At 51.3% G+C, this 19,847-nt stretch overlaps 1 protein-coding gene across 2 annotated transcripts in view; it reads right to left on the bottom strand.

Moving 5' to 3' along the window:
- The window catches only part of SLC5A2 (solute carrier family 5 member 2), a 30,759-nt gene extending 10,912 nt beyond the window's left edge, over positions 1-19,847 (bottom strand). Inside the window, exons 1-8 of one of the 2 annotated variants that reach the window (XM_039533912.1) lie at positions 19,724-19,847; positions 18,407-18,514; positions 18,230-18,259; positions 17,569-17,727; positions 17,288-17,436; positions 16,549-16,638; positions 16,229-16,301; positions 15,780-15,943 (exon numbers count right to left, since the gene is read on the bottom strand). In XM_039533912.1, the coding sequence (XP_039389846.1) occupies positions 15,780-15,943; positions 16,229-16,301; positions 16,549-16,638; positions 17,288-17,436; positions 17,569-17,727; positions 18,230-18,259; positions 18,407-18,485 (744 nt within the window). In that variant the 5' untranslated portion in view covers positions 18,486-18,514; positions 19,724-19,847. Of the gene's footprint in view, positions 1-1,842; positions 1,942-15,779; positions 15,944-16,228; positions 16,302-16,548; positions 16,639-17,287; positions 17,437-17,568; positions 17,728-18,229; positions 18,260-18,406; positions 18,515-19,723 lie in introns of those variants that run through there. The other variant, XM_039533913.1, reaches the window with a different exon arrangement.

The following is a 19,847-nucleotide window of genomic DNA, read 5'->3' as shown; positions in this document are numbered from 1 at the left end:
GAATGGATAGACAGAGGGGTCTGTATAGGAATGGCTAGAAAGAGGGGTGTGTATAGGGAATGAAGGATGGATAGAGGCAGGGGCGGCTCTAGACATTTCGCCGCCCCAAGCACGGCGGCACGCCGCGGGGGGCACTCTGCCGGTCGCTGGTCCCGTGGCTCCGATGGACCTCCCGCAGGCGTGACTGCGGAGGGTCTGCTGGTCCCACGACTCCACCGAAGCCGCGGGACCAGCGGACCCTCCACAGGCATGCCATCGAAGGCAACCTGCCTGCCGCCCTCCCGGCGACCGGCAGAGCGCCCCCCCCCGGCATGCCACCCCAAGCACATTGGCATGCTGGGGCCTGGAGCCGCCCCTGGATAGAGGGGTGTGTATGGGGATGGACAGAGTGATAGAAAGCAGGAGATATATGGGGAACGATGGATGGATTAGATAGAGAGAGGAGAGTCTATGGGGATGGGTGGATGGATGGATAGATAGAGGGGTGTATATGGGGATGGATAGAGGGGTGTATATGCGGCTGGGTGGATGGCTGGATAGATAGCAGGACATACATGGGGATGGGTAGATAGAGGGGTGTATATGGGGATAGGTAGAGGGGTGTGTACGGGGATGGATAGAGGGGTGAGTAGCTGGGTGGATAGAGGGGTGTGTATGGGGATAGGTAGAGGGGTGTGTATGGGGATGGATAGAGGGGTGAGTAGCTGGCTGGATGGGTGGACAGAGTGGCGTGTAGATGGATACAGAGAGGGCTGTGTTTGGGCTGGATGGATAGAAGGTTGAGTATCAGGATGGATACATAGGGAGGTGTTTATGGAGACAGACAAAGGGATAGAGAGAGGTATGTACGGGGAGGGATGAATAGATAGACAGAGGGGTCTGTATAGGAATGGCTAGAAAGAGGGGTGTGTATAGGGAATGAAGGATGGATAGAGGCAGGGGCGGCTCTAGACATTTCGCCGCCCCAAGCACGGCGGCACGCCGCGGGGGGCACTCTGCCGGTCGCTGGTCCCGTGGCTCCGATGGATCTCCCGCAGGCGTGACTGCGGAGGGTCTGCTGGTCCCACGACTCCACCGAAGCCGCGGGACCAGCGGACCCTCCACAGGCATGCCATCGAAGGCAACCTGCCTGCCGCCCTCCCGGCGACCGGCAGAGCGCCCCCCCGGCATGCCACCCCAAGCACATTGGCATGCTGGGGCCTGGAGCCGCCCCTGGATAGAGGGGTGTGTATGGGGATGGACAGAGTGATAGAAAGCAGGAGATATATGGGGAACGATGGATGGATTAGATAGAGAGAGGAGAGTCTATGGGGATGGGTGGATGGATGGATAGATAGAGGGGTGATATGGGGGATGATAGAGGGTGTCTATGGGGATGGGTGGATGGATGGATAGATAGCAGGACATACATGGGGATGGGTAGATAGATAGAGGGGTGTATATGGGGATGGATAGAGGGGTGTATATGCGGCTGGGTGGATGGCTGGATAGATAGCAGGACATACATGGGGATGGGTAGATAGATAGAGGGGTGTATATGGGGATGAGTGGATGGATGGATGGATAGATAGGTGTGTATATGGGGATGGGGGGTATAGATAGAGGGGTGGCTGGCTGGATGGATGGATAGCAGGGTGTATATGGGGATATCCTTGACTCAAGTTTTGGGTCTAATTTTGGGGTGGTCAGTTCTGGTTCTGGGTCCAGGTTTCTGCCTAGTGGTTCTGGGTCCCAGAAGAGTGGCTCAGGTCTCTACCCTGTTCCATTTCTTCCCCTGGTGCCCAGTGTTGGGGGGTGGGAGAGAGGGGCTGGGGCAAAGGGCCGTGTCCCCAGGTCACCTACCCACAGCCCTACGCAGATGACCAGGACGAAGTAGCCCACGATGACCCCGATATCAGCAGGGTTGTTGATGATGGCCGTGGGCTGCAGCACTCCCTCCATACTGTTGCTGTCTCTCTCCCTGCACCGAAATGACACCTCCCGGAAGGGTCCCCAGGGGCCAGCGTGGATGGTTAATAGCAAACCTGGTCATGGGGCTGGATCTGTGATTAACCAACCCAGAGACTGTGGGGAGGGGAGAAGTAGAATAGAATGAAGGAGTCCCCGCTCTCCCACACCGAGCTGGGGATAGAACCCAGGAGTCCTGACTTCCAGTCCCATTGTTGTGCCAGGCACCGGCTCTGGGTTGAGTCTCCATGTGCCAGTGGCTAGTGTCAGAGCAGGGGTGTCTCTAGCAGGTGATTAGCCCTGTCCCTCCTCCTTCCCTTGCTGTCTCTGCCCCACCATTCCCTGGTAGCTGGGCGGAGCTGAGCCCATGTTCTGAGCCAGCTGAAGCCCTCTCCTAGGAGAAGCAGAGTGAGGCTGGGCTGAGCCAGGCAGAAACATGCACTGCTGGTGAGTGTCACCTACCACCCTGTGCTCCCTAATGGATGGGGAGGGGGCTTCTGCCACGGGAGGGTCGTCACCGGGGGGGGGGGCAAAGGGGGAGTCAGTAGTGGCAAGGAGGGATGAAGAAGATCGATTTATCTTTCCTTCCATCCATCCCCATGCAGACCCATCTACATGTCTATCCATCTCCCTGCACCGTCCTCTATGTATGTATCTATCCCCCCTCATGAACCCAACTACCTATCCATCTCTCTACAGAGCCAACTACCCATCCATCCCTCCATCCTCCTACAGACCCAACTACCCATCCCTCCATCCCCCTACAGACCCAACTATCCACCCCCCCTCTGGATCCAACCACCCATCCCTCCATCCCCTGACAGACCCAATTATCCATCCTTCCATCACCCTCAAGACCCAACTACCCATCCCTCCATACCTCTACAGACCCAACTATCCACCCCTGCCCCCGGATCCAACTATTCATCCTTCCATTGCCCAAGAGACCCAATTATCCATCCCTCCATCACCCTACAGAGCTGACTACCCATATGGATCAGCTACCCTAACCCTGCATCCCTCTATGGGCCCAGCCCATCCCTCCATCTCCCTATGAACCCAACAACTCAGCAATCCATCCCTCTACAAACCCAGCTACCCACCCACCCATCCCTATATCCCTTACCTACACACCCACACATCCTTCCATCTCTTCATCTCTGTGACGGGGTGTTCACGCCACACCAGAGAAGAAGGGGTTAATGGAGGCCTCATGAGCCTCCACACCCTGTCCAAAAAAAGAAGCAGCGGAGGTGAGTCCTCCAAGCAACCTAGTGAGGCTGTGCAGGAAGCAGCCAATTGCAGGGAGGCTGCACAGAGCAGCCAATCAAGGCCCAGTGGCATCACATAAAAGGAGAGGCCAGAGACAGTCAATTGCTCTGGGGAGCCCAAGGAGGGAGGACTGTGTTCCTAGCAGGTTGCAGGAAAGGTAGCACTGTGGACAGAGCAGTTGCTGGCAGGGACAAGGGGAGCAAGAGAGAGCTGCTGGGACTTGCTGGTTGGATACTCTGAGACGGGGGCGAAGAAGGTGCTGGGGCTGTAGGGAAGTGGCCCAGGGAATAGAAGCAGCATGGAGTAAAGTTAAGGGGTTGCAGCAGGAGGCTGCTATCTACAGGGTCCCTGGGTCAGGACCTGGAGTAGTGGGTGGACCTGGGTGCCCCCCACTTGCCACTGGGGAAGGGGCTGGACTGTTGAACTGAGCTACTTCGCTCCTGGAAGGGGGGAAAGACTCTGATAACATGGTTAGAGGGCAAGAAGAGGACACTGCGGCATAGGCGCCCACTCTGTGGGTGCTCCAGGGCTGGAGCACCCCACAGAGAAAAAATGGTGGGTGCTCAGCCCCCCTATCAGCATCTCTCCCTCCTCCCAGCACCTCCTGGCCACTGGCGGGCCCTGCCAATCAGCGCTTCCCCCTCCCTCTCTGCCCTCCTGCCTGCCGCAATCAGGTGTTTTGCAGCGTGCAGGAGGCTGGGGGGGGGAGGGGGAAGGAGCGAGGACGCAGCGATCGGGGGAGGAGTGGGGGCGGGGGTGGAGCAGGGGCGGGGCGGAGGAGGAGCAGGAGCAGGGTCTGGAGCAGCACGCAGCTGTGCAGGGCACCAGGAAATGTGGTGCCCCAAATTTCATGGAGCCATATGCAGCTGGGTACTTTGCGTATGGGTAAGGACGGCCCTGCTGGGCACGTGCCAGGATGGTACCACAACACTCCGGTACTGGCACATTCCCCACAGATAACAGGAACAGGCCGACCTAGCCTAAAGACAGGGGCAGGAGGGTAATATGGTAGAGTTGTTTTGTGAGAGGCGGCACCCTGACACGTAGAGGGGTTGCGTCAGGAGTGAGGTGTAACTTGTTTGTACCTGTGTATAAGAATGCACCCCTGGCGTAGGGGGCAGTGATAAATCCCGCCACTGACTGATCCGGTCCATTGTCAGGGAGCACATACATACTGGCAGAACCGTAGACATCTGATCCAGGGAGCTAGAGACTGTGTTTCGTTTGGCTATAAACCTGGCCGGGTGCCTTCATACCTTATCAGAGTCTGTGGTCATTGGGGGTTCTCTCGGGGTTTGCTGCATCAGCGATCTGCAGAGCCGGGGCAGCACAGAGGGAACGCACCCACACAACCGACTGTTATCAACACAGAACAGAGCAGAGCACCAGATCTGTAACTTCTGACAACACTGGTGACCCCAACCGCTGATCTGGTGAGTAAACGAGCTGTCCGCTGTAGAAATCACCATCTAACAGGACAGAAAACCAAAAGCTAGGGAACCCCCTTAACCCCTCCCTGGAAATCCCCACAGAGTTTAAAAAATATAATGGGGAAGAAACATGTGATGAAATGTGTAAGGCTATAGCAGAGACAATAGCCTTGAAATGTAGACTACTGCAAACTATAACCATGGCCGTTAAACGGTTAAAACAGCAGGCCTCAAAACTGGCAGGGCAAGTAACGGTAACAAAAAAAGAATCAAAAGAAGCTACACAGCCCTGGAATGCTCCCACCCCCCTTGCAGGGCGGCAAGGAGTCCAGAGACAGACAGCGCAGGAACAGAATAAAACATCGGAAACAGCTGCAAGGAACCTACCAAAAATACATGTGCCGTCCCCTGTTATAAATATTGGTGGTGAACAGCAGGCTTCAGATAGCTCCCTGTGCCTGAAGAATGGGGACAGACATGGAAAAAGGTGGCCCTAGTAAAATTAAAAGATGAAACGAGGTCCACTGCAGTGCAACCACCACCTTATGGTAAAAGCCAGGTTCTGGGAAAAGCTAAACAGCATCCTAGACGGGTGCCTGTCAGAACGGGACAAGTACGTGCACAGGTGGAGAAAGTAGCACCCAACACTTTCACTGAATTGGTAAATCAAGAGAAGGAAAAAGTGGAACAGTTCACAGAGCACATTACAAGACAGGCGCTGCGACTCAATCACAGGGGAGTGAGTACAAAGGAATTTCAAAGTCAAAAACTAAAACTGAGCAGGTTAACACCTAAAATGGATGCATTAACACAGGGGTCGGCAACCTTTCAGAAGTGGTGTGCAGAGTCTTCATTTATTCACTCTAATTTAAGGTTTCGCGTGCCAGTCATACATTTTAATGTTTTTAGAAGGTCTCTTTCTATAAGTCTATAATATAGAACTAAACTGTTGTTGTATGTAAAGTAAATAAGGTTTTAAAAATGTTTAAGAAGCTTCATTTAAAATTAAATTAAAATGCAGAGCCCCCTGGATCAGTGCCCAGGACCCGGGAAGTGTGAGTGCCACTGAAAATCAGCTCGCGTGCCACCTTCGACACGCGTGCCATGGGTTGCCTACTCCTGCATTAACACATGGAGTTGCCCCAAACCAGTTAACTGCAGGAAAAGGGGGCACTCCCGCAACCTGTTCGGCATGCAGACAAAAACAACAGACACGGGCAGAACAAATTCAGGTTTTACAAGAGCAGATAATTACCCCCACTCTCATCTCAGAGCCAGGATCAAAACCCAGGGTGCCGTTTCCCAACTGCTTTGACCCACGGAACCACACTCCACACTCCGCTAAAAATATAACCTCCTTTCTCAAATATTTTTACATCCCAGTATGTTTTCTTTTATATCCTTTATCAGTTTGCTAAACTTCCTGATGCTGCCTGTACCTTACCTGGGTTCTAGCCCACGAAAGCTTATGCCCAAATAAATTTGTTAGTCTCTAAGGCGCAAAAACAAGGTAAAATCTTTAAATAAATCCAGTAAATTAATTATTTTAACCCTCCAGGAATGCAACAACTGGAATTATTCCTAATTTTCTTGAAGATAGGTTGCCAAGCAACAGAAATGCACACTCTGCTTCTAATCCTAACCACTCACTAATATTTGAAACATGGACTTTTCTTATTTCCATATAACATTATTTTAAAACTCTGCTAAGTAATGTAAAATTCCTTGTTACCCAATTAATAGAATAAATTTGGCAAATATTAATATATTTTTACCATTTTTTGTTAAAAGTTTTAAATAAGGTAATAAATTGTTTATTCAAATGTTTAACTCTTTTTATTTTTTATTTTTGTTTGCCTTATTTTGTATAGTTATGAACAGAATTCTGGTGCCATTTGTTTTTAATTGTAAGTTTGTCCTGTATGCAGGGCCGGCTCCAGGCACCAGCTAAAGAAGCAGGTGCTTGGGGCGGCCAATACCAAGGGGTGGCCCTCTGGCCGCTATAGCGGCAGCACATCCAGGTCTTTGGCGGCAATTCCGCGGCGGGTCCCTCAGTCCCTCTCCATGCGAAGGACCCGCAGCTGAATTGCTGCTGAAGAGTGGAGCTGTGCGATCGCGCTGCCACGGCTTTTTTGTTTGTTTGTTTGCGCCGCTTGGGGCAGCAGAAAACCTGGAGCCGGCCCTGCCTGTATGTCATGTAGGTTGTCTTGTGTTGTAGGTTGTGTGTGTCACGTGACTATTTTTAATTTTTATTTTGTTGCAACAAAAATCAATTTGATACCGTTTATATATAAAAGGGACCACACTATTTTAATGTTATGGTTGGGGTATAACCATCATAATATTATTAATACCATTTTTTTTCAAAGCTCAACAAGGTCTCGGTTATAAATATATGTACATCTATTTCTGCATCAACAAATGCAATTGCAAACAAAAATAATTCTCTTTTAGTAATCACAGTTTTGGTTTGTTTTTTAATTTTTTTTATTTGTTATGCAAAGAAAAAATGTAAGGGGAAACATCAACATTAAGGTAAAGATAATATTAACAAAACGTCAATTTCTTGTTTGGGTTTTTATAAACTTGTTTGGGGTTTTATAAACTTGTTTGGGGTTTTAAATATAGTTATAAGAATGTGATAGCAAAATGTTTAAAAATAACAATTTATGGATAAATCTGATCAAACAATTTCAACAGCTTTCCACATTTTCAACAGGTTTCCACCTTTGGCTCCCAAACAAAACAAAAGAATCATGGACGTTTAATACCCTCAAAGTATTTGCATGGACCTGTATTTAAAACTTATTTTAGTTAAATTTTATAGTTAGTTGAATTTTATACGCTTTTCTTTTGTTATGTTATGTTAATGGGAAGCAATGGTTGTTAAAGTTTGTGCTTCTAAACAGTTAACAAAAGTGGAATAGCTATCACAAGCAAATTAAATCTAAAAAGCTCGGTAAAAATTCCGTTAACTCATTTGCCAAAACTCAGCAAGGGAAAGCAATACACCTTCTCACAGAAGATTGTGAGCATCTATTTTAGTAGTTAAGCATTTTATTTAGAATAAAATATTAGTAATGCACCTCAACTGAAAATGAATGTCTATTCAACAATGGCAAAAGTATAGCTTATGTTATAAAAAGACTTGGTCCCTATTACATTGTCAATAAACTAAGGTGAACTTTGTATTAAGTTTGAGTTATTGAAAACAAAAGAGGAAAACAAAACACTTTACTATTTTAACAAACAAAAGTTGTTTAAAGGTTGCATCCCACAGACCAAAGACACCGGAAGATCTCACACTACAAAAACCCCAGATGATATCAGTATCCAGTGAAGAAACCACCCCCCAAGCGTCAAGAAAAGAAAAAGGAAGTGCTTTATAACGAAGAGACTGGTGAAATACACTTCAATCTACCATATTCAGTTGGCAATCAGCTAGCAAATCCTGTCAGTTAATTTGAATTTGGCTTCTGCGTAAAAGCAACTATTATTGTTGTATTATTGTTGTAGTGTTGTATTATTGTTCTGTATCATTTACAATGTGCATAACATTGCTAAACTGTTCAACCAACGCACAGGGAAAAATCAACAGATGAACGGCAGCAAACAATATGAAGGCAAGGAAAAAACAAATTGGTAACGAAATTAAGTTACACAGTAACTACAATTTGGGTAAACAAATTCCCGGTTAGTACCAGTCGTAATTTGGGTTACTGAGACTGCAGCCTAACTAAGGCACATGTTATTCAAAACAGTCTGGATACCAATACTACATCCTGACACAGCAATATTTGATAAATTGGTTACTGTCCATTCAGTAGGTTATCTGGAAGACAGCATCCATAAGAAACAACTGGATCTACGTCAACTGCTGGTGTATCACAGAGCAGTTCAACCAATGGAACCGAGAAGCAAGCCACTTCTGTTTCCTGCCCAGTGAAGCTGACCAGAGGGTGACAACCACCAGTATGGGTAACCTATAACATAAATGGGCAGTACTGTGTAGTAACTAATTACAAGACATTTATATATAAAGGCCTCAGTGGTAGTGTCACTACTCCAAATTTCAGTTTTACTTCTCATGTACATAATACTGTGGAACACACTATAACAGGGCTTGGCAACCTTTCAGAGATGGTGTGCCGAGTTTTCATTTATTCACTCAAATTTAACATTTTTAGAAGGTCTCTTTCTATAAGTCTAGAATATAGAACTAAACTACTGTTGTATGTAAAGTAAATAAGGTTTAAAAAGTGTTTAAGAAGCTTCATTTGAAATTAAATTAAAATGCAGAGCCCCCCCCGGACCGGTGGCCAGGACCCGGGCAGTATGAGTGCCACTGAAAATCAGCTCGCGTGCCGCCTTCGGCACCCGTGCCATAGGTTGCCTACCCCTGCTCTAATATGAATGTGTTTCTGTGGCAGTAAAGTCAAAGGGCCAGAGTACACCACGAGCTTGGAAAAACCTGGTTATGCTTGGATATAAAGTGGTGTCATATATACACATACATACTAGACACCTATACCCATATACGCTACAACTATATATGCCGTAGCCATATTATTCATATATATTAATTATGTGGGCGTGCCCCTAAGGCTCAGTCATAATACTACATTGCTCAGTCATGGTCCCGGGCCCAATATTCCCAGGCCCACCATAAGGGACTAAAAATAATTGCATAATAAAATCCATCAGTCGTACAAGGGAATGTGCAGACTAAAGACAGGTGGGGCATGAGTGGATGGATGGTGAAATGAGGTGACCACATAACAGTGTTTAGCCCACTGGGTTATCTTTAGTTCCTGCACTGTGCTTTTCCGGGGTGATGGGTAAACATCCTCCCCATAAAAAGACAAAAAGTAGGGGAATGTAGTAAGAGGAGGCCCTGAAACATAAACTCTTGCATCAGAGGCCTGGTATGAACCCTAAGGCCTGAACTAAAGTAACGGTCAAGACTTTGCTAACATAAAGCAAAGTTCAGCTGTGAGCCAGAGGCAGGCCCTGCTCACAGAAGCTGGCAAGATGAGGGCCGATGTTGCAAAAATACACATACCTAAAAGCAGGGTGACCAGATAGCAACTGTGAAAAAATGGGATGGGGTGAGGGGTAATAGGCGCCTATAAAAGAAAAAGTTCCCAAAAAAGGGACTGGCCCTTTAAAAACGGGACATCTGGTCACTCTACCTAAAAAGGTACTAGGCACTAGTTATGGAGACACGTGCCAGGATTAGGGTGACCAGATGTCCCATTTTTAAAGGGACAGTCCCGTTTTTGGAGACTTTTTCTTATATAGGCTCCTATTACCCCCCACCCTCACCCCTGTCCCGTTTTTCCACAGTTGCTATGTGGTCACCCTAGCCACGGTGGTAGCAGAACACTTTGGTATTAGCACATTCTCCACAGATAACAGGAACAGGCCGACCTATCCTAAAGACAGGGGCAGGAGGGTAATATGGTAGAGTTGTTTTGTGAGAGGCGGCACCTCTACGCGTCAGGAGTGATGCATAACTTATTGCTACCTGTGTATAAGAATGCGCCCCTGAGGAGTTGTCTTGGTCTGGCCTAGGGAGTGGTAGTAAATCCTGCCACTGACTGAGCCGGTCCATTGTCAGGGAGCACATACGTACTGGCAGAACTGTAGACATCTGATCCAGGAAGCTAGAGACTGTGTTTTGTTTGGCAATAAACCTTGCCGGTTGCCTTCATACCTTATCAGAGTCTGTGGTCATCGGGGGTTCTCTCAGAGTCCGCTGTGTCAGCAATCTGCAGAGCTGGGGCAGCACACAGAGGGAACACACCCATGCAACCGACTGTTATCAACACTGAACAGAGCAGAGCACCACACCCGTGACTTCTGACAACAGGAGCCATCAAGATACTAAACCACCATCAATGGCCCACACCTGGCATAATTACAATAGGACCACAGAGTTATACTTCATATTTCTAGCTCCAGATGCAAGAATGATACATGCATACAAATAGGATGACCACACTCAGTAGATTATAAGCTTTGTAATGATACCTTACAAGAGACCTTTTGCCTAAAGCATATTCCAGTTACATCATATTCATATTCATAAGCATATTTCCATGAAACGTATGGAGTGCAACGTCACACTCCCACCGGAGGTTTTAATCACTGACAAAGTATCTAGAACCTAAGGTGGAGGTTGGGCTGCAGGGACTGGAAGGATGGTGTAGCGATATTGGCTTTGGTGGGATCTGAGTGTGTCAATTCAGGACAGATTGCTTAAACCAGGACAGTTGCAGCCCAAGGCTGGAGTTCCTATGCACCCCAAGGCAAACCAAACCAGCCAAACAGAGAAGACTTCAGTTTTACCCCACTGGCTAACCATGAGTCATACTAGTAATTCCCTTAGACACTCCAGTTTCCCAGTATCACCACCAGTGCCACTCGTTATGTCAATGAATGGTTATGAAAACCAATACCCCAGTAAAAGAAAAAAGGTTCTCCTGATCCCAAAGGACCATGCCCCAGACCCAGGTCAATGTACAAATCAGATCTTACTCACAAATCACGCTGTTGCCAATCCTGTAGAATCTAAAATCTAAAGGTTTATTCATGAAAGGAAAAAGATATAGATGAGAGCTAGAATTGGTTAAATGGAATCAATTACATCCAGTGACGGCAAAGTTCCTGGTTCAGGCTTGTAGCAGTGATAGAATAAACTGCAGGTTCAAACCAAGTCTCTGGAGTCCATCCACAGCTGGGATGGGTCATTCAGTCCTTTGTTCAGAGCTTCAGTTTGTAGCAAAGTCCCTCTAGAGGTAGAAGCAGGATTGAAAACAAGATGGAGACAGGGGGACTGTCTTTTATAGTCTCTTCCAGGTGTAAGAACACCTCTTTGTTCTTACTGTGGAAAATTACAGCAAAATGGAGTCTGGAGTCACGTGGGCAAGTCACATGTCCATGCATGACTCAGTTCTTTACAGGTGGCAGCCATTGCCCACATGCTATCTTGAAAGTCCCCAGGAAGACTTCTTATGTGGATTGGAGTCTCCCAAGGTCTGTTGTCAGTTAAGTGTTTCTTGATTGGGCACTTAACTTGCAAATTCCTTTCTCAAGAAGCTGACCAAATGCCTTACTAAGGCTACTTAGATTCAGAATACATTGATATACAAGTGCATAGCCAATGTTCATAACTTCAACCACAAAAATGCTACACACACACAGCTAGCATAATCCTAATCAGCAAATCATACCCTTCCCATAGACAATACAATATTTGCTGCAAATATATAATGGTGGTTGCAACAATGATCTATACGGTTACAGGTTATGTCAGTAACGTCACAGATGGGTAAAAATAAATGAAAGGTTTCTGCTAATTTGCTAATGCTAATGGACTCCTTCCTGGAGTGGCGCAGGGCCAGAGTAGGCAGGGAGCCTTCCTTAGACCCGCTGCGCCACCTCCCGGGAACTGCATGAGGTAAGGCCAGTCAGAGCCCACACCCCTTATCCCTCCTGCACCAGCCCAGAACCCCCTCCTGCAGGGAACCCCCCCCACACCCATTCCGGTGCACCCTCCTGCACGCACACTCCCTTCCAGCGCTTGCACCCCACATCCCTACTGCAACCCAACCCCTGCCCCAGGCCTAGCCCCGAGTCCCTTCCCATGCTCCGATCCCCTCGGACACAGCCCAGAGCCTGAGCCCACTCCTGCACCCCAAGTCCCAAGCTCAGCCCCGTGAAAGTGAGTGACAGTAAGAGAAAGCGAGTGATGGAGTGACCGGGGTGGGGCTTCAGGGAAGGAGTGAAGTTGGGTATGGGGCCTTGGGGAAGGGTCGGGGTGGGGCAACAGTGTTTGGGTTTGTGTGACTGGACAGTTGGCAACCCTATCGGGAGCCCTCTAACCAAACAAAACCCCATTTCCATCATCACCGCTCCTCCCGGCGTTAAGGATAAATGTAAAAACCAATGTATCTCTGGCATGTCATTTGAGAGCATTTTGAATAATAAACTCTCCAACAGAGACTCTGTGGAAACATAATTATGGAGTCGGTAGCCGTCTCTGAATAATTGTCCTTTTTCCAGGACATTCTTCTCTTCTCCTCTGATGGAATGTCCAGTGACATGGAGCATGAAGCATCCATCTGGAAAGCCGTCACAGGACTGGCCTGTCTCCCAAGATCTGTGAGAGTGAGGGATCATCCTTCAGGATACGTTGTAGATCCTTGATGATGCACTGGAGAGGTTTTAGTTGGGGGCTGCAGGTGACGGCTAGTGGCGTTCTGTTACTTTCTTTGCAGGTAACTTCTAGGTAACCTTTTAGCTTTGTCAATCTGTATCTTAACTTCACCAGGTGGGTAATGTAGTTTTAAGAACGCTTGATAGAGTTCCTGTAGGTGTTTGTCTCTGTCTGAGGGAGTGGAGCAAATGCAGTTGTATCTTAGAGCTTGACCGTAGACAATGGATCGTGTACATCATCACGGATCTACAACCTATCCTGAAGGATGATCCCTCAGTCTCACAGACTTTCGGAGACAGGAAAGTCACTGAGGTCAAACATCAAAAAACTCACAGAACTGAAGTGTTGCCAGGTGCCTGGCAAACCCTAAAAACTCTCTGCCAGGTGAAGAATTGTATAAAGTCGTATGACAGTTTTATTATTTCTAAGAAATTCGACATAAAAATACAATATAAACATTTACTTTTCTGAACACCACCTTCAGTGGCATTATTTGCCCACTGGGAGGATTTGAGGACTGGCTCTGGCCCTAAGGCAAATTGAGTTTGAGACCCCTGGTATAAAGCTTATACAGGGTAAACTCATATATTGTCCACCCTCTATAACACTGATAGAGAGAGATGCACAGCTGTTTGCTGCCCCCGCCCTCCCCCGGTATTAATCACTTACTCTGGGTTCATTAATAAACAAAAGTGATTTTATTAAGCATAAAAAGTAGGATTTAAGTGGTTTCAAGTAGTAACAGGCAGAACAAAGTAGGTCATCAAGCAAAATAAAGCAAAAACATGCAAGTCTAAGCCTAATACATTAAGAAACTGATCACGGGTAATATTTCACCCCCAGAGATGTTCCAAAACGCTTATTTCACAGACTAGACTCCTTCCTAGTCTGGGCCCAATCCTTTCCCCTGGTACAGTCCTTGTTAGTTCCAGCAGACATCTCAGGTGGAAAAAAGGAGCTTTCTCATGACTGGCAGCCTTAGGTGGTAAACACGGGTGTTCTCATGACTGGCCTGCTTTGTCCTGTTCCACCCCCTTTTATAGCTTTGGCACAAAGCAGGAATCTTTTGTCTCTCTGGGTCCCCACCCCTACGTCCAAATGGGAAAGTACCAGATTTAAGATGGACTCCAGTATCATGTGACATAGTCACATGTCCTATAAGACTTCATTCTTCATTACCCAAGGGCTGGCCCATACGTACACAAGAGGGCTTGCAGGTAAATAAACATCTACAACCAATTGTCCTACTCAATGGGAGCCATCAAGATTCACACACACATGCACACAACCGACTGTTATCAACACTGAGCGGAGCAGAGCACCACACCCATGACTTCTGACAACAGAAGCCATCAAGATTCTAAACCACCATTAATGGCCCACACTTTGCATAATTACAATAGGACCTCAGAGTTATAGTTCATATTTCTAGCTTCAGATACAAGACTGATACATTCATACAAACAGGATGACCACACTCAGTAGATTATAAGCTTTGCAATGATACCTTACAGGAGACCTTTTGCATAAAGCGTATTCCAGTTACACCATATTTACATTCATAAGCATACTTTTATAAAGCATACGGAGTGCAACGTCACCCCACCTCTGCCCACTCAGTCCAAACTCCTGGCAGTGTGGGGCTTGTGATCCATTCCTCCTGAGATAGGTTACCTGAAGGGTGCATTCCCACCCAGTCTCCAAGAGGACTGTGATCAATGCTGATCTCCAGGACTGTGGAGCAAAACCTATCCCTATGTTATAGATGGGGAAACTGAGGCCAAGAGCGGGGATGGCGCTTGATGACGGTCACATAGGGAGTCTGTGGCTGAACCAGAAATAGAACCCAGGAGTCCTGGCTCCCAGCAACCCCCTTGCTTAGGCCCAGCCTCTAGGTGTCTGGCTCTGTCCCCCTATAGCTGCCAGGTGATTGCTGCAATACTGATGAGTAGAGGGATCAAGCCTGCAGGCTGCGGGGTGGAAGCAGGGGCGGCTCTACCTTTTTGGCCGCCCCAAGCAGTCATGCGCGGGAGGCGCCCGGAGCCGCGGGAGCAGCGGACCTCCCGCGGGCAGGACTGCAGAGGGACCGCTGGTCCCGCGTGGCTCGGCTGGACCTCCCGCGGCTGCGGACGGTTCGCAGGTCCGGCGGCTCCGCTTGAGCTGCCGCAGTCATGCCTGCGGGAGGTCCAGCCGAGCCGCGGGACGAGCGCCCCCTCCGCAGTCATGCCTGCGGCAGGTCCAGTCATCCCGGGGCCCCGGTGGACCTCCCGCAGGCATGACTGCGGCAGGTCCGCCGGCCCAGCCTGCCGCGCCCCCCCCCCCCCGGCTACAGGGAACGGGCCGCTCCTCGGCTCGCAGCGGCAGGATGAGCTGGGGCCCCAGCCTTTTGCCGCCCCCTAGATTTTGCCGCCCTAGGCTCCAGCTTGTTTTGCTGGTGCCTAGAGCCGCCCCTGGGTGGAAGAGGAGCTGGGGGTGACTCAGAGGGCCACCGAGGCCTGCACTTGGCGATCCCCAAGGCTCTGCAGAGGCCGGTAGTTGTTCTGCAGCCGGGGCCCAGCATGTGAGTCTGTGGAGCGGAGGATGGAGGGGAACGCAGCCACCTGCAGGGAGGGAGACAGATTAGTGGGGGAGGGGCAAATTGAGGGGGGAAGGCAAACTTGGGGTGCCCTACTGAGTGGAGCGGAGGACACCCCATCAATGGAGAGAACTGAGAAGGTTCTGATGGGGATCACTTTGGAGCAGAGACAGGGGGTATGAACAACAGAGGGGAGGGGAGCTGGAAAAAGGACCCAGGAGTCCTGACTTCCAGCCCCTGCTTCTCTCACCCACCAGAGCCCACTCCCCTCCCAGAGCTGGGGAGAGAACCCAGGAGTCCCTTCCCTCCACCCTACACGCACACTCGCACTCACCACACCAGGAGGCACCAGGATGGGCTCGGGGAAGACAGTCCAGACCACGACTTCGTCACAGTTGGGGGTGGTGAGGGAACCCTGGTAGCGGTAATAGCGGGCTAGGTCCACCGAGCCCAGGAGCCCCCTCAGGGAGAAGGAGCCGTCCAGATTCGTTTTCTTATCTGGAGGGGCAGAGGGAGAGTGAGGGCCCAGCTCGGCCCCTCCCGGAGCTGGGGATAGAACCCAGGAGTCCTAGCTCCCAACCCCCCTGCTCTAACCCACTAGATCCCACTCTCCTGCCAGCTTAGGGACAGAACCCAGTAGTCCAGACTCCTCGCCCCCACCCGCCTCCTCGCATCCATTGTTCTCTCTCGCCCCCTGGTGGCACAGAGCTGTACTGTCCCCAGCCCCAATGCTAGGCCAGCCGTAATCCACCTCTCCCGCGCCCCAGTTCAGGGGATACTCACCCTTCAGAGCCACCTTCTTCAGGTGCTGGGTGAAGGAATCCCAGGAGGGGGAGGGGCGTGCGTGGGCTGTTGCCTGAGGGACAAGATCACATGAGTACAGCAAATAGGGAAACTGAGGCATGGGGAGGGCTGGGAGTCCTAGTGTGACTCAGAGTAAGACTCCAGCCCCTCCTTGAATCATTAGATACCACTTCCCACCCAGAGAACCCAGGAGTCCTGCTGCCCAGCCCCCCGCTGTTCTAACTTATTAAACCCTGCTGCCTGTTCAGAGCTGGGGATAGAACCCAGGCGTCCGGGCTCATCGCCCTGCACTGCCTCACCTGGATGAAGAAGGCCAGCACAGCAATTCCTTTGGGATCCTTGAGGGCGTCATCCATGCTCAGGTTGTTCTTGGTATGAACAATGTGGAGCTAACGGGGGAGAGAGAGAAAAATTGGAGAGCGCCCCCTATGGAGCCCCTGCCTGCTGCTTGCCGCACAGCGCCTCCTACTGATCCCCCACCCACCCACTGCAGCACAGTGCCCCCTGCTGAGCCCCCTGCCTGCCCCTTGCAGCACAGCGCCCCCTATTGAACCTCTGCCCACCCCCTGCAGCATGGCTCCCCTATTGTGCCCCCTGAACCTGAAGCACAGCGCCCGCCAAACCCCAACTGCTCCCTGCAGCACAGCGCCTCCTACTGATCCCCACCCCTGCAGCACAGCCCCACCGCTGAGCGCCCGCCTGCCCCTGCAGCACAGCACCCACTACTAATCCCCACCCACCCTCCAGCACAGCGCCTCCTGCTGATCCCCGCCCAGCCCCTCCAGCCCCCGTGCCAAGCCCTCCGCCTACCCTCTACAGTTCATTGCCCCCTGCTGAGCCCCCCCCCCCTCCCCAGTAGCGCAGTGACCCCTGCCGAACCCCCCGCCCGCTCCCTGCAGCATGGTGTCCCCTGCTGAGCCCCACTCCCTGCAGCACAGCGCCCCCTGCTGAGCCCCCCAATCCGCTCCCTGCAGCACAGCGCCCCCTAGTTCTGCACTGGGGCATTAGGGTCAGCGCTGTGCCCCCTGCCTCTCTCACCTCCATGGAGAACCCTTTGTGATTGATGAAATGCTCCGAGCCAGGCCGGGCTGCCCCCTGGCCCCAGTGCAGGTGGAAGGATTTGGCTGTGTAGGTAGCTGGGAGCCCCTGGGCGCTGAGACGGAGCCCATCCGCTAAATGCACGTCCACTGTTTGTGTGTGTGTGGGGGGGAGACGAAAACAGAGAATGAGACCCAAGGAGAGACCAGGGTGGGGAATGGGACCCAGGCATCCGGCACAGCAGCGCAGGGTGCTCGCTTTAGGGGTCACTCTGTACCTACCTGTCTTCCCCGTGTTTTCCATGGAGATAAGCTTCCCGGCATCCCCATAGCCAGCGAGGGACACAGGCCCCAGGTGGGGATTGCGGACAGCCGCAGGGGTGATGATGTTGATTGGGGACTGCCTGGTGCCCTTACAGTGCCCCGCCCATGTCTCTGGACCTGCCGGGAGGGGAGGAGCCAAGAGGGAGGGGGAAGGGCCAGAGAAGGAAATGGGGGAGGAGTCAGAATGTTAATCAGCTTCTGTCAGCCACCCCAGAGGTGGCTGCATGATGCAAAATTTAGGATTCCTGGGTTCTGTCCTTGACTCTGGCAGGCGAGTGGGCTGTGGTGGGATAAAGTGGGGGAACTGGGAGTCAGGACTCCTGGGTTCTCTCTGCAACTATAGTCGGGGAATGCCGTCTAGTGAGTTAGAGCAGGGGAGGCTCCTGGGTTTTACACACGGCTCTGGGAGGAGGTTGGAGTCTTGTGGTTTAGAGCAGGGGGTGAGGCTGGGAGCGAGGACTCTGGGGTTCTATCCCTGGCACTGGAACGCTGACCCTGCCCTTGTCTGTGCCTCAGTTTCCCCACCCATCCAAATGTGGGAAAACCATAATTAACTCCTGCCCAGGGTGAGGCCGGAGGGTGGATGTCTGTGTCGCAGGGGATGGATGGGTTCTCTTACCGCATTTTGGGTCATAGTAGCACCAGGGACCTGCAAGACAGAGAGAGGTGGGGGAGGGGGTCAGAGCCGGGAGGTGGCCAATAAATAACCACATCCTGCTGCCCCCTCCCCTGGGCTTGGCCCCTGCAGGGAGGGTCCCTTTAGAGCAGGATCGGGGGGGATGGGGAGCAGCGTTACCTGACGTATTCGTACTGGTGTCGCCGGCTCCCAGCAGCGTCCCCAGGACAATGAGGTGCTGGACCCAGGCGGGATTCATGTCTCCCGATGTCACCTGCTGAGAGCAACCTGGAGGAAGGATTGGAGAGACTGGATTGAACTCCCCTGCCCTGAGCCAGCCAGGCCCCACTCTGGGGCCAGATCGGAGCCTGTGCCCTAGAGAGGACAGACCTGTGGCCCATTTCCCACCCCCGGCCAGTGGCGCCCCTAGAGGGGATGGGCCCCGTGCTCCATACCCCACCCCTGGAGCTGGCGCCCCTAGAGGGGACAGGCCCCTAGGGATGCTCGGCAGCGAGCAGCTCTCACCTGCTCTGTGTCTGGCGGGGGAAGGTCACACTGCAGGGGAGAAGGGCTCCTCGCAGCTCCTTATATACATGGGGTCACACCCCAGCCCAGCCCAGCCCAGCCCAGCCCAGCCCAGCGCGGCCGGGGGTGGAATTACAGTGAAGGGATGAGTTACATCCACGGGGTGGGGCAGGGACAGAGGGAGGTGGGGGAGGGAGGGAGGGAGAAATCCAGGGAGCAGAAAGAGAAAGGAGGGAAGGCAAGAGGGGGACGGTGGGAAAGAGGAGTAAGGGGCACCAGCCTGGGTGCGTCTCCCTTTGGGCACCAGCCCCCGGTGCCAGGCCCCCCCCCCCAAGGCCATGGACACGCCTCTGTGGGGGGAGAGCTGGCCCCAGATGCTCACATCGACTCTCGCTTTTCTTGGAAGGGATGTGCGGGGAGATGGCGCAAGGAGGAAGTGACACAAGGCAGCCTGGTATGGGGCAGAGCACGTCCCCCGCTGCTGGAAGGGCACCTCACACCCACCTTGGGGTGAGCGGATGTCCCTGGACCACTGCCCAGTGTTGGCCACCTAGAGCTGGGGATGGAACCCAGGAGTCCTAGTTCCCTGCTCCCCCCAGCTCTAACCCACTAGTTCCCACTCCCCTGTCAGAGCTGAGGACAGAACCCAGGTGTCCTGGCTGTCAGTCCCCACCCCGAAATTATTATACTAGATATTTGCCACCCTCAGTTATTGGCACTGAGAGGATAGAGAGCGCCCCCTATCGAGCCCCTCCCACCCCACTCCCTGCACCACAGCACCTCCTAGCGCCGCACCAATTGTTCCAGAGTCTTTCAAACACTTCCCAGAGGTTACGTTAGCCAGGATCCCTCTAGAGCGGGTCCCTGCAATCCCACACAAATCCGGAAACATCTGCCTGTTTAATACCATGAACTTCTAGGGCACTTAAAGTTAATTCAGTAAGGTTTGTCCAGGGTATTGCAGGAAATTACCGTCTCGGTCACACGTGGTTCTTGCTTTTTGCCTCTGCTTCACTCTCTGTTCTATATGTTTTCCTTTCACACACACAGAACAGGGCTCATCCCTCCAGCAGAAGGCAGTAGGACAGATGGATGG

Source organism: Mauremys reevesii, linkage group 4 (assembly GCF_016161935.1).
Source record: "Mauremys reevesii isolate NIE-2019 linkage group 4, ASM1616193v1, whole genome shotgun sequence".
Lineage (NCBI taxonomy): Eukaryota > Metazoa > Chordata > Testudines > Geoemydidae > Mauremys > Mauremys reevesii.
The sequence above is the reverse complement of the archived record's forward strand: the minus strand, read 5'-3'. Positions and strand labels throughout refer to the sequence as shown.